This window comes from Lethenteron reissneri, chromosome 21 (assembly GCF_015708825.2).
Source record: "Lethenteron reissneri isolate LAM-NWPU_2019-01 chromosome 21, ASM1570882v1, whole genome shotgun sequence".
NCBI lineage: Eukaryota > Metazoa > Chordata > Hyperoartia > Petromyzontiformes > Petromyzontidae > Lethenteron > Lethenteron reissneri.
In genome coordinates, this window is record NC_083799.1 from 5,989,993 (window position 1) to 6,005,196 (window position 15,204).

General features: G+C 43.4%; 1 protein-coding gene across 2 annotated transcripts; it reads right to left on the reverse strand.

The window, feature by feature from the left end:
• Positions 1 to 2,480: 2,480 nt before the first annotated feature.
• Positions 2,481 to 14,305, reverse strand: LOC133345128 (phytanoyl-CoA dioxygenase, peroxisomal-like). Of its 2 annotated transcripts, XM_061555623.1 has the most exons (9): positions 14,159 to 14,305; positions 12,336 to 12,397; positions 11,303 to 11,413; positions 10,476 to 10,644; positions 9,307 to 9,388; positions 7,155 to 7,336; positions 5,877 to 6,026; positions 4,183 to 4,317; positions 2,481 to 3,260 (listed from the first exon to the last, which is right to left on the reverse strand). In XM_061555623.1, the coding sequence occupies exons 1-9, from the start codon at positions 14,201 to 14,203 to the stop codon at positions 3,207 to 3,209; spliced, it is 990 nt and encodes a 329-aa protein (XP_061411607.1). In that variant the 5' UTR covers positions 14,204 to 14,305; the 3' UTR covers positions 2,481 to 3,206. The 2 variants fall into 2 exon arrangements, with proteins under 2 accessions (XP_061411607.1, XP_061411608.1); XM_061555624.1 differs by lacking the exons at positions 12,336 to 12,397; positions 14,159 to 14,305 and adding an exon at positions 11,061 to 11,119 and having other exon boundaries at positions 11,303 to 11,419.
• Between the last annotated feature and the right edge of the window lie 899 nt (positions 14,306 to 15,204).

The window sequence follows — 15,204 nt, forward strand, 5'->3', positions numbered from 1 at the left end:
CGTCGATTCATCGTCTCGCTAGCAATGCACGAATCGAGTCGTGCGGTGCGAATCGATTACCGGAATCATAATATATGGCGAGAGTATTTATTTGTCTTCTTGGTTCTTTCGGTAAAGTCACGTAGGTAAAAATTTAAAAAAATATTCAAAATAATAATAGAAAAATTATAGAAACAATAACAATAACTAGCTTTATTACTACCCGGCTTCGCCCGGGACTTGGATTCTTGTTTTGGATTAATTCACGGCCTACGCGGAGGGTGGGGGGGGGGTGCGTGAGGTCAGCAGGCACCACACCGCATGCGGGTGACATCACCGTTCACTTGTGACGTCACCGCTCACTTGTGACATCACCGTTCACTTGTGACGTCACCACTCACTTGTGACGTCACCGCTCACTTGTGACGTCACCGCTCACTTGCCGTGCAAAATATAACCATTAATGCGCCCCCCCCCCCCCCAAAATACAAAAGTCTATTTTTATACTTTTTGCATTGTGTACAGTCTGGAAGCTACCCACATGCCAAATTCCTAGTTTGTTGCATATGCTAAACATTTCGAACACATTTACATATTTCCCTTTTATATATATACTGTACTGGAGGAATCCGATGAGCTATAAATCACTTTTTTACTAGATGTCCAGTTATGTGGTGATGGGAATGATGAATGTAACGAATCCCATAAACAGTAACATCGATCTAGGCGCACACACGTTGCCAGTATCGAATCGCGTGTGTTGAATACGTTGCCCCAGACTGCGCGTGTCCCCCATGTGGCTTAATTTGACCATACTTCACCACGCTGGTCAGTGTGCGTTGGCGGGGACGGGGGGCACACACGTGAGAGAAACTACAGGATAACGATAGATTATGCTGTACAGTACTGTCATCTGCATACCTCCATAATAAGAGGTGTTTGGGTTAGATCGCGTAAATGTGTCGTTAAAACCCGCCACCACCCGACACAGCCAATCAGTAAGGGGTTGTCCTGTAAGCAGAACGTGCCAATTCGTCACTAGTACATCACACCGGTGTGTTGGAGAGCCAAGCCACAACATTTACAATCTGAGAACGACGTTTCGCCAGTTATTACAACTAGCTTCATCAGGCGACAGCCAGATTTGTGGAGAAGTCCTTTTGTTTCGTTCCTTAATGTAGAGGCGCAGATGTGTTGACCACGCTCCTGCGCTCTTGCACAATGTGGTGGGTATTACTGAGGCAACGCACATTAAGCAAGTGCATTATGCGAGTCTATTGTTGATTCAAATATCCGTACCAACGGTAATGTCCTTTGTAGGCATGCATTTAAATAATATATTATTTGATGATTCGCTTCCACGCAGCACTAAGGCGGTAGCTATCCGAACGGTTCAAGTTATTTTGATTTCTTTCAATTCCGATAGATTCTCTAATTAGTCTTGGCCAGTAGTAGCTAGTTTTGCACAAAACTTCAACATTATCAAAATCAATTGAGTGTCCTTGTTGGCACGCGTGTTCTGCTACTGCTGACAGTTGTATTTGGGAGAATTTAATATTTCTCTGTTCTTTTAGTCTCGTGATCATTCGTCCTGTTTACCCAACATAACATTTACCACACGTGCAGTTAATCCTTTACACACCTTCTGTTGATAGCTTCGGTAATACATCTTTTGTACCAGATATTAATTTCTGATATTAATCTGCATACCTCTTGACTTAAAGCTTTCGTGACTGCAGGAATTCATGTTCCAAAGAATATCTGTATACCTGTCAACCCCTTATCAGTGCCTACCTTATTACACACCAATTCAGACCTTATTGGTCACCCCATGCCCTGATAAATCTCAACGTTCATCCTACAATGTCTCATCACAAGGGAGAAACAAAAACAAATAGGCAACTCTTTGTGCCCGTTATAATCTGTACAGGTATGCATCTGCACTGGCTACAACGCGCCCAATCTCTCGTCAGATGTGGAAAGCCAAGCGGGGCTTTTTGGAGCCGTGGTTTAGCGCTCGGATGCAGATACCACCACCCATTCTAGGTAATGGCCAGCAGAGAGCAGTGCGGGAGAATGCATTGTTTGAAACAGCGGTGGGCCGATTACACGAAGCAATGTGTGATCCATTCTTGGTGAATCTCAACGGGCTCCGCGATTCACCCACCAGCAAGCTGTGACCAACAATTACCTGGATGGATTGAACCCTGTAATTTACCGCGTCCTTGTACCAAATATTGGGAGTATAATTTCCTTTCTTTTTAGTTTAGGGAAATTTCAATTTGCCAACAGCCGCAACAAAAATTGTGCGCTTATGTCGGGGTCTGTTCCGATTTGTCCTAAAATACACAAAAACCACCCCGATATTTTGTAATCCACCCGTGTATCGAGTAATTGAATTTCGTAGGGGAATCGTTATACCCAATCGACGTCTGGTAAGGGAAGTTTCTGCATGTGAATGAGTGTACAGTTTTGTAAATTCAAGCAGAGTTGCGAGTTCGTACTGGACCTGCTATAAATGCTTTATTTGGCCTGTTATAATCTGTACTTCAAATGAAAGAATTACACAATGTATCATGCAAACCCGCGTTCTCGTGTTTTATGTTACATTTTCTCTTCATTATTTGAATCGAATTTCACATTGTAAAATAACTGCAACTTCACGTTTGAAATTTTTTTTATTTCAATCACAGCAGCCAAAAACTGTTCAAAAACGTCCAGCAGCATTGCTGCTGGCAGTGTAATAGATACGACCATGAGAGTTAATGCCATTGTTGAATTTCAAATACAGTATACACTTGGAAAAATAGAAGTGCGTTGGACGAAGCAGTAAGAGAAGTGTTGTCACCTGCAGGATTGTGGTTGAACAGTGTGGATTAGACAAAACAGTTAAGCAGAGCGAGTTCTCAGCATTGGTGGATAATTCAATGAGCGAAAAGTTAATGGGAACAGCAACCATGGTAAATTGTAAAATAAAAGGTGGTCTCGCTATACTCACTGGTTCACATACACCCTTCACTATAATGGCATTTTTTTATTGTGACAAGTTATCGAATTGCTAAAGGGGGTGAATCGTGATATTCCTACGAACAATATGATGCTCAGAAAGCTATGCAATGCTCGTGGCTGTCTTGATGGGCTGTGGGGCTGTGGTGGGGTTCTTGAGAGCAGTTTTAAGAGAAAGCACGAAGCATAAGCCACAGCAAACCCAGGGGCTGTTGGCAGCATCACAGTTGCAGTCTCTTTCCCTTCACCACCTTTGCCTTGAAGTTCCATATGTCCTGCAAAATCAGTGCATACGTACAGTTATATTTCCAGGGTTAAACATGCTATCAAACTGATATACAATTACAGTGGTAACAAATTTAATGAATAAAATGCATAAGCATACACGTGAAATATCTAGCTCAGATTAACAATCATGGATATTTGTATACTTTTTGATTTCATCAGTACCCCTCAGTTGAAGAGATATCGCTACTTTCTGCTCTCTTGTGGGTGCACATTGATGACATCACACCACCTATTAAAGTCCCAAGACTGAAGGACAGTTTCACAATTCTAGCAACTGCCTGATGATGCTGGTTGTAGTTATTAGCAAAACGTCATGCCCACTTGTTGTACGTCATGAGACTGCTCTCCAATACACCAGTGTGCTGAAGCAGAAATAAACTGCCACATTTGCTCACATGACAACTTTGTTAATTGGCTGTGCCAGGTGGTGGAGGGTTTATGACACACATTTTACTTAAGCACTCCGACACAAACATTTCTTATGAATCATATTGATCACAAAAGCCTAGGTGTTAAAAGATATTGCAGGTTTGATAATAACCGACTGTGGTGACTGATATCGTTGTACACTGTAGCAGTAACAACTACTATGACCCAGGATTCTCTTTAATATGAAACTACTGGTTTCTGGAATCTTACCTGGTTATAAAGGCAATCCATCTCTCCTTAACCTCTACTGCCCTGATAGTCTGGAACTGCCTTCTCAAACTTAACTTGTGAAACTGCCTTCCACTCAGCCATCCATGCTGTCAATTCCTGGCCCTGTTCAATTCCATGCTCAATAATAATGCCTGTTTATGTACATAATCTTAAGGAGAGGTCACATTTAGATGCTATAAATATTCACATTGTATTGTATTTAATCTGCAACGAGTAATAGCGATATAAAACGTATAAAAGAAAACTTACTCGAAGGGAGATCTTTACATCTTTGCCCATGACACGCTGAGCCATCTCAACGAGCTCCTCCTCGATGTTCTCCTGACTTGTGCCCTTTACATCAATGTAATGACACTGGCTGCTCGCAAAATGGCAGGAGATGGACTGTGAAGGCAGATGACAACATGCCATGCAGGATATTAGTCATTAGCAAATGCAATTTCATGTTATATTCAGCCCTTTGTCAATCCACTGACAGGTGAAGGTCTCCTCATGCCATGTTAATCATGGGAATTGTTTGACCAGACTTCACCACGCTGGTCAGCGCAGGTTGGTGAAGGGAAACGAGACGACCAGGTAATATTTCACTCACCACTTATGTTAGCCATGGTTAGGAATCAAACTGAAGTTGCCGGGTTTATAGCATAGTGTGATAACCACTGCACAAATGGTCTACGCCAAGAAAACATCCTCCGTTAAATACACAATAGGCTTTCAAGAAAATGCTTTCAAACTACTTTACATCCATACCATCTAAAACTGCTTCTTATTCTGAGCGTTTGACCCACTCGGTGGGGTCTGCTTATCAAGTCCTCTCTCTCCCGTCTTTGATCCATCGCCACCTCTACGGTAATACCGCACGCTCTCAAGTCCTTATTGACAACTTCTCGCCATGTCTTTTTCAGTTTCTCCCTCCTTATCTTTCTCTCAACTTTTATGGTCTGCAATTTTTTCTAAATGTAGTCTTCCAACCTTCTGGCCACAAGCCGGAACAATATCTGAGTCTATTCTCACTCTACCTCTCCTCTACGAATGCTACTACCTTAACACGGTGTCTCACTTCTTCATTTCCCACATCTTCTTCACCAACAACCCGAAGAACCCCGAGCCCCTCACGGGGCCCCCGTTATATCCGCCCGGGCTGGGGCTGGCTCCGCCCCTCGCCCCGCCCACATTCTAGATATCTCGAGCTCTTTCCTGAAGGCTCCCGAGAGCTCCTTTATACCACGTGATCACCCAGCGGCCCCCGTCCACCGGTGGCCCCCCTCCAATATCATCCGGTCACGTGTCGGCAGGTCAACCAGCGTAACTCTGGCTGGCTGACACTCTCTCTCGCTCCCTCACCGGGAGCCCGCACCGCACACTGTACGTGGTGCCTCTGCGCTAACCAGCGCTCACCCAAGCCCCGCTAGGGCTGGTACTACGCCCAGTAACCGGGCTGCACATAACGACAACATATTATCCGCCGTGGCCTCGCAAGCCCGGCACCGCAGTGACATTCAGTCACTACACATGCACACTCGCCTAATAATCATCCTGTACACATTCACTTACCACAAACAACTACATTCATAATAAATAAAAAGTGCAAAAAGACTAAAAACTTAACGTTTTGTCCAAGTATAACCTTCAGTGAATGGCATCAATTACTCAATTTTTTTCCATTAGCTTTTATTGGTTTGAGTTCCATTTCTGGCCACAATTAACATCAGTGATGATATCTGAACCAACTCAGGGCACGGCCTCGTTACCAACCTCCACTGACCAGTGATGCTAAGTCTGGTCAAACAACCCCCACAACCCACATGGAATGGAGTGGCCTTCATTCAGCAGTGGAAAGACAAAGGTCTGAAAAATGCAAAATAAATATTTATCATATTGCAGCCAGAACTGGGACATTACTATTGCCAGCTGATTAATCTCATACACACACTCACACAAACCTTGCGGAAACCGTTAGTGCGATTCATGCCAGAGCCATGGATCAGTAGAGGGTGAAAGAACACGGTGTCACCCTTTTCCATCGACAGGTGAAAGCGCGGGGCTGTTGGATCAAAGTCTCGCAACCCAAGGTACAGCTTATTCACACCTCCCTGTGCATACACACAAACACACACAAAAACAAATACATGAATGCTTATGTCATTGGAATTGATCAATTGTTTGTGATCTCTCAGTTCTACTAGTGAGTAGTGATAACATAGCAATGTGCTGTGGAGTGTTATACTTGCCTGGGGATAGTTTCAATAAAACCTGAGGGTTTTTGGAGGCAACTTTGCAGTAGATACCATTTGTATGGCACAATATGTACCATTTGTACTTGCTAAGGTCAGGAAAGCAAACTGATATCATGCGTAGCTGGCAAATTGGTTGTCAACACCAAGCGGTATTCTGTGTAGAAGGGCCGATGAGCTTCATTACAAAACCGTAAAATGGCATCAACATTTCACAATGAGGCCAAAATACTAAGAGAACTACCCGTTTGCTTCTCCACATTTTTACGTATTATTAGGGTTTGGCTGCGAGGTGGCAAGAAATGGTAGTATGGCAATAGACTCTTGAATCTAATCGTGCGGAGTTTTGATTATTACCTGTCTGGTAGAGAGCCTTAATAATTAATGAAGCTTTGCTTGGTTAATAAAGGATATTCCCTAATGAATAATTAAGAAAAAATAAGTGCACATTAAAACATGGCCACTGATGAAGAAAATGAAAGAAAATCTTAAAAGTGTGCAAAGAAGCAGAGGTGGAGTTCCTGTGAGAGATAGAAAGAGGAAACATAAAAAAAAACATGCACAGGTTAAATAAATCGTATTGACGTGTTAATAATATACTTTTGAAAAAACAAAAAATCGTATTTACTATTTTAAAAAAGAGTGGGCTTGGGCAGGACACATAACTCAAAGAGATGATGGTCAAAGTGGTGGCCAAAGTGGTGGTCAAAGTGGTAGCCAAAGGAAGGTACGCACCTGAGAGGACGTCCACCAACAGAGATAGAGCGATCAAATCGGCTCGTGTTCAGTGGCAAGATGGATTGTTGTATGGAAAGACCACAATGGATGGCAATGGATTGTGTTGACTTTTATTCAGCAACGGATAGATTATGGCTGACTGCAATGCATTAGCAATAACGAAATAAACCTGTATTAATCATTTGCTTCCTGGAGAAATTGAGTTGCTCGAGCAAACCGGCCACTGTGGACGCAACAAACACATCCCACCTCCCACTCGGGGTACGCGTGAGGCTTGAGGTCTCCCTTGTGTGTGCCGGGGAGGACCACCAGGGTGCCGTTCTCTCGGTCGATGTGCTGCATGGCAGTCCAGGAGCACACGATGCGCTCTGCAGGCCGGAACGGGAAGAAGTGGAGATCCTGGTGCAGTGGATGTCGCGAAGACTTCTGGCCTGCGGAGATACAGAGATAACCTCAAAGTCAAACTAACAAAGCTGTGCCACGGAGATTGTTATCACTCGGTGTGTACTTATTCTATGACCACATCACCTAAAAATCAAATCACCCGAAATAACTAATTGGCCACAAGATCCAACCACCCAGAGTACATCTGACCTCATTATATCTCACAAGATACGTAGGGTTGAGCCTGGATAGTGCATGAAAGGACGAGCACCACGCATACAACAGGTGTTGTAGGCTGTTGCGGGATTAAGTTGTCAGTGCAGAGGATTTGCAGAAAAATATTCCATTGTTGTACTGTACTATTCTTCAACATCTATGTGCCCTGGTTTCACCAACATACACTTGCTAGCCTGGTGAGGTATGGTCAAATAATCCCCACGACCCAGCAGTGGTTTGACAAAATGGTTGTACATGTACACATGTAATGATAACCCTCCTTCAGTGATCCGATACATTCTCCCAATTCAGGCTAATATAATTTGAAGGAATCATCTTTTCACATCACATTTTTGGGAATCTTGTGTATCATGTTTCTCCTGATTTTTTGCCTCATTTGCAATTGTTTACTCTAGTACCTCAAATATAACATTTGTAAACAATTGGCATATAATTTGCATTGAATCTCCAATCAAAACGTAAACGTATTTGTATTGTATGTGTAGTGACATATAATGGGTCACTACGGGACCTAGCGCCAGTTACTGATAGAGGGGAAATGGGAGTGGAGTAGCCCTCTCTGCCAGTAGAGCATGCAAAGTCATGAAACGGGTCCCTCGGGGGCGTAGTTCCGGTGGCTGGCAGAGAGGGGACATCTGAGGACGTAGCAGCCCGGTTGGCTGGCAAGGGCACGTGATAGGCCAGGGTGAGGATTTGGGCCAAAGATGACAGGGACACGTGGGGTATGGCCCAGACCCTTCTGGTAGGTTCCAGAAGGGTGCGTGGCCGAGGACGGAGCCAGGCCACGCTGGGGAGCATAAAAGGGAGGTCCTGAGGCTGGGTCGGGGCTGTCTGCTGAAATGGAGTCCTCCGTGTTACGTCTTCCCCTGGGTCTTCGGTCTTCGTGCTCGGCAAAGTGGGTCAGTCAGGCAGTGTGCCAACTGTCCTGACCCGGTTTATGTAGTTATCCCGTTGTGGTCCATAGAATAAACGTGTTGCCTCCTGAGTTAGTGTGTCTCTCAGTGAACCCATCACATATGTAATTCGTTTCTGTGACCGCTGCAGCCACTAGGGGTGCTACATTCACCACAACAAAAATTTTTTTTTTAATCAAATTGCAATGCCAAATTATGTCAGTTCACCAAATAGCATTTGCAGAAAATGGTTACATTAAGGAATGAATCATGACGGGTAAAACATATTTTAGCCTTATACAGTGATACCTCGGTTCACGAACTTAATTCGTGAACTGACTCTGGTCGCAAATCGAATTGGTCGTGAACCGAGGCACATTTTCCCATAGGGTTCAATGTAAATCCGGTTAATCCGTTCTGACCTTTTTTTTTGGTTTTTGAAGCACAAAAATATGAAACAAATTACAATACACATTAGTACTGTACAGTATAGTAATGTATAAAGAGAGAACACTAACCTTGCTTGAGATGACTTCAGTAAGCACTCAAACGGGTGAACTGTACAATACAGTAAGTACAGTATTGTACAGTACAGTAGTACAGTACAGTACTGTATGTGCTAAAAAGCACACCAAAAAGCAAAAAGTCACTGAAAGTGTATTCACAGTACTCACAGTACTTATTTCTGTGTCTCTTCTTCTCTCCACGATCTTCCTACAGGAAGTCACGACCATGTGACAGCCTGGAAATAGCATTAAAATGGCCGCGGCTCCTGTTCGTGAACCGAAGCGGAGTTCGTGAACCGGAGCATATTTTTATGAACTTTTCTGTTCGTGAACCGAGTTGTTCGTGAACAGAAGCGTTCGTGAACCGAGGTATCACTGTACCAGGATCGGGCGGCTTGTTGATGAGCATGCTGTGAACAGCCATGATGTCCGGCCCTGTGAAGGACTCCACATACTGCAGCATCTGCACATAGACGGATATTGGATGTCAGGGGCTGGTGGTGTGAAACGACTCGGGTTGTTACTGCATAGGTTTTGGAGTTTGTGCTCTACAGCTCTCCGATGCGTTTTCAGGTTGTAACCAGGGGTGGAAATGGGTCAGAACGAAAAGGTTCCTGCGATCCGGAATCAACCAGGGGCAAGTGTGGCGGCAGGTAGTCTATGCATATATATAATTTGTAAGTGTCTGTCCATCACTCTCTGGATCTCCAGAACGTTACATGGGACAAAAACATGAATGCAAATTAACATGTTGCTAAAACAGGCAAAGCATTTTAAGTTATTAGTCAATCTCACATCCCCAACCCCCCTTGCACTCATCAGGCTCAGTTGATACGATCCAGATTTGACGTTTTGCTCCACGTGCTTCTTCAGGAAGTGATGAAATTGAAGAATCTCTCAGCACGTGGAGCAACATGAAACCCGGAAACACATCCAACAATTCAAGTTATCTCTCAAGAATGAAAGCTTTTCATGCATGGGATATTATATCTACGTTACATTTAAAAATCGATATCATTATCAGTGTTTTAATGTGATATTGGATTCACTAGTCAGACAATATGGATTTAAATGCAATAAAAGGGAAATATTGCCATGAGCTTCTAATATAAATGTAAAAAAAGGGAACGTTTTATTTGTTAGAGAACAAAACCAGATATCACAAAACAGATTTTTAGATCCCTTAAAGTGATTTCTAACAGACTATGGGGCAGAACATGCCCACTCACCTTGTGATAAGAGTAATGTTCATTGCATGACAGTCAACTTTACAGAATCGAGCCAAATTAATTGTAGAAACAAATTTCATATGGTCATTTTTAAGACCACCACTAAACTTGAGAACCCGATTTATTCCCAGGTGGCTGCTTGGATGAGAACCCAGGATCTCAGGGAGGCCACCTCAGTACTCTTGACTTCTGAGCCACCTGGCCACCTCATATTAAGGTAATATTTTGCCAAGATGTTTTAATAAGCAGCCACACAGATTTTTGCTAGTTTTTTTTCCCAGTGCAACAATCACATTTGGAAATGAAAAGGTGTCGGTCTACCTCTGGAAGCTGGCAGTACTGAAAGAGGATGGGGTCCTCTTGAAAGTCCTGGACCTTGGTGACGGAAGTCTGATCTTGAGCGACCTTGGACTTGGCGATGGCTATGTCTCGCATGATCGTTATTGCTGGGACGGTGACCTCCCGCCGGCAAATCCTCTCAAAACGATCCCTTTCAACGCACACCGTTACAACCAGTGTATAATTTCAGCCGGAAGATTCCGAACAACTGCACGGTAATTATTCTGACACTCCACATACATTTCGTCTTTTGTACTGTAATTTGTGCATAGGATTACAGCAAATTGTTTTAACTTGACATGCGTTTACATTAGCCATGCAACCAGGGACAGATTTAGGTATGTTTTCCCCTGGCACATTGGAGCAGAAAAACCCACCCTATCTTCATTGCCCCAACCATACATACACACACACACAAAATCCACAGCTTCGTCTACTACGATGCACTCCAATCAATAAATCCATAACGTGAATGAACAGTGCCACTTTTCTTCATAAGAAATGAAATGCATATTTTTTTCGTGGGCCCCTCTGAAGGTTTGGCCAGTGAACAAATGTGCCATTTACCCCCAATGTTGATGCATTGTCTTGATTGGTGATGCGATTATATTTAATAATCTTCATACCTACAAAATATTTGAAACACAAATAATAAATATTTACATGCACGATTTGATTTGTTAAATGCCTAATTTACAGCATGACAAGTGACTTTAGATATACTCTCGTTCAATGTGGCTTAATATCACGTCTAGCAAGTTTTAATTCATGTTTTATGTTAAAAAGCATATTCACAGAATTGTAATAACCTGTATCTCTCCAGGTCTTCATCTGTCACCAGCCCCTTGATGACAATAAATCCATTGTCTTCATAGAAGGCTCTCTGCTCTGGTGTCAGAATCCCATTGTCCAAAGTGTACCTTGCCAGAATCATTGTGAAAAAAAATATGCAGTGTGTGCATTTTCTTAGCAATAATCATGTGTGTACATATACCGCACTTTGCCAAGCCACTGTTGGTGCAGCAGATCTCCACAGCATGGGGATCATGGGGATTAGATGACCAAATTGACCATGCCAGTCAGTGAGGGAATGTAATTTTAGAATCTTATAAGGGAGCATAGACATGCAGTACATCAACTGATTTTTCTGCACTGTCTTCTGCTGCTCATCAGATAGACCCAAAAGCCTGTGACAACCTGTTTGCACATGTTGAGCCATCCAAAACACTCCAGGCTCAACTGTTTTCCGAGATCTGATGAGATTCGGTACATTCCAGGTAATTTCGTCATTTGCAGCAATAATTACTTATTTAATATCAAGGGTGTGATTCCGTTTTTGGAGGCCTATTAATTCAGGCATAGCATCATGATGTGTTTTTCAATCGCCCTGAAAATATGGTGTGCCCCACTAAAATCAACAGGCCCTGTGCAAATATGTAAATTACAACCCAGCATGTGATTATTTTAGGTGTTTATCCAAGTCAATGCCAACTTGCCCATCCACGGAAATCTATGAAAATGACAAAACCACCACGTCAACTTTCACAAATCATTCTTACACAGCCAGAGCCCATGTAAATTTGGGCTTTGGCACCTCTAATAAAAAATGGCAATTGCTATAAACATAACTTCAGCATTTTCTTGCTGTGGTTGTTCCACCTGATGAAGATTGCTTGTGTTGCGATCGAAACGTTGTGATGTTTTCTTTGATTTCTACCTACGTGACTTTACCGAAAGAACCAAAGAGTATAACTTATTATGTAAATATATTACTTTTAAGGCAATGTTATTGACATAGATTTATAAGTTGGTATTCATCCGCCATATGTGAGAGATGCCAACCTGAACTTGGATGAGGGGCCGTGTTGGGATGTCACCGCACCTTGTGAAACAGGATTTGGGCTCTGAGGACCGTGTTAAGGAAAATGAACAAATGTAAACAATGTTAAACGTAAACAATTTTGAGGCAGGCCTCAGCAGATTTCCCCTTTTTCACCTGAAGACGGTTGCTTGTATTGTGATCGAAACGTCGATATATATTATTTTTTCTACTTACGTGACTTTACCGAAAGAACCAAAGAGTATGGATTCCTGCAGTCACGAAAGCTTCAAATCAAGAGTAAACAATTTTGATAAATACACCGACACGAAGGTTGCCAGCAACACAGAATGGTTTTAGATCTGTACTTTGTAAACTTTGCATTTTAAACCATATCTGAAAAATGATATCAAGTTGTTTATTTCAAGATCTTACGGAGCACCAATTCTTGGTATGGTATACAGTAAAACCTTGGATTGCGAGCAAAATTCGTTCCGGAAACGTGTTTGTAATCCAAAGCACTCGTATATCAATGCACTCGTATATCAGTTGTGATCACGTGACGCTCGGCAGACAAAGCGTATATGTACTACTCGTATTGCAAGACCTCGCTCGTTTATCAAATTAATATTTATTTAAATTTTTGCTCGTCTTGCAAAACACTTGCAGACCAAGTTACTCGCAATCCAAGGTTTTACTGTACTAAGGTAAAGGTTTAGGGTAAGGGTTGAGGGTTTATGCTCAGGGATAGCAGTACCTAAGACTGATTATCTTGCTACAGATAAACACATTCCTGTGGAGGGGGAGCTGGTAGGAACGTTGGGTTGCTCGGTCAATGGCCAAGGTCAACGGCGGCGTGGTGTATTCCGCAAATATAGCCGACTGTGAAGGGCAGGCACAAGCCAGCGTGAGTAGGTTAAACGTTGAGTTTTATAAGGGCACCACGGGGTGACCACCCCCTCCCCACCCATTTTTGATGCACGACGGACGGACACAATAATCCCGTGGGCTGGTGTAACCAAGAGGTTCCTACCAGTATTAACGACGTATACCGAGGTACCACTGTACTTATTTTTATAGACCGCGCTGCGATGATTGGGCTAAAATCAACCTACCGGGATTCATCACAAACGCAACGTTCACATTTCGTCTCGTCGTCCGAGCACAGCGCCACCCGGTCGGACTTGTTTTTAATCGTGGTCTGGCTTAACTTTGGCTATACAAGTACATTTAACAGGACGGTTCAACCTAAAGAATGTGTGTATTTAATGTATGAACACAATGCAGTTACGAACAAGACAGGCGTCCCTGTTGCAACCCGACCAGTGTTGTAAAATAAAAAAGTCAGTGGCATAGTTTGCTTGGCATGGGCCCTGGCGTAAGCGATGAAACGGGGGGCCCCCCTCTCCAATTCCCCTCTCCTTGTCGCTTGTACAATTCCTTAGGCCCCTCCGGTCCGCGAGTCTCGGTGCAGTAGCACCGCCTGCACACTCGACAACTACGCCACTGCCACAAGAACAGTCACTGCACAATGAACATTCCGTAAAAAGCACCGCGCATCTCAACAACGACCACCGCGCAAGAACTTTGAATTCCACCGATTAAATGAGCCAATTTAAGCACACACCATCTCTCAAGAGAGCAGCGTAGCTATGAAGTGCGCAAGCGATGGTCGGCGTGCCCTTTGCTCTAGTCGTGCCGTGCCCGCTGGCTTAAGAAGAGCTACCCACCGGCACAGTAAACAAGGCTGGAATGTTGGGCCAACTTTGGGTCCAACGGTTCAGTGTCTCCTGGGATGCTTGTCGCCACAACGTTGGCCAGCGTAGCAGCGTCTGCAAAAGGATACGGGGCGGAGATGGCCCAGGAACAGGCGAAGTCGCTGCTCCGCCATCGCCGGCGAGAACGAACACGGACGGGGGCTGAGTTCCAAGTCCAAAATACTGTGGCGTCAACTTCCTCCCTGGCAGCTGCGCCGCACGCAGTGGGTGGGATCCCACCAGCCAATAGGTGAATAACCCGACCCCTCCCCCCCCAAAGGGCAACTCAAGTTACAGTTCATTTTTGTTTGCTGCAATGATGACCCCGTGTGGCAGATTTCCGGTTTTATTACAAGGTAGATACGTGGTGGGTGCGAACAGCGGCAACAAAAAAGACAAATAACATAAGTACATACCTGATAATTGTTTTTTTACCCTTTTATCTGGCAACAAAACGGACACCTTTTTTTTTACAAGGAGTCATGTTTGCATAGACCACAATACCTGCAGTCATAATGAAAACAAAAAACACAACTCTTTTAATGTATGTACTGTCCTTGAAGTTGATTGGTCCACAACCGAGACAGCTTTCCTTAGAGCCTATGACTGCAGGTATTGTGGTCTATGCAAACATGACTGCTTGTAAAAAAGGTGTCAGTTTTGTTGTCAGATAAAAGGCTAAAAAAACAATTATCATATTTTTTACTGGCAAATGAGGTTCCAATGAAGTACATACCTGTCAACCCTTTGTCAGTGCCCTACCTTATTGCAGACCAATTCAGACCTTATTGGACCTTATATATCTCAACGTTCATCCTGCAAAGTCCCATCACAAGGGAGAAACACAAACAAATAGACAATGTATTCATTTATTTTTGTTACCCGTATTGAAACGGCTGTACGCCGTATGGATCTAAAAACGAAACTTCCCTGAACAAGAATAGGGGTAAACCGTTTGGGTTGACAGGTATGTAAATATTGCAGAGAACGAGTAACGGAGCCATTCAAAATATTGCACAACTGTCGCTGAACGATACATTCGTCAATAAGGATGCGGTCTTAAAAGGAAAATATATAATAGGCGATGTTTCAGGCAATGGCCCTTCTCTTCATCGCATGTACATTGGAGACTGAA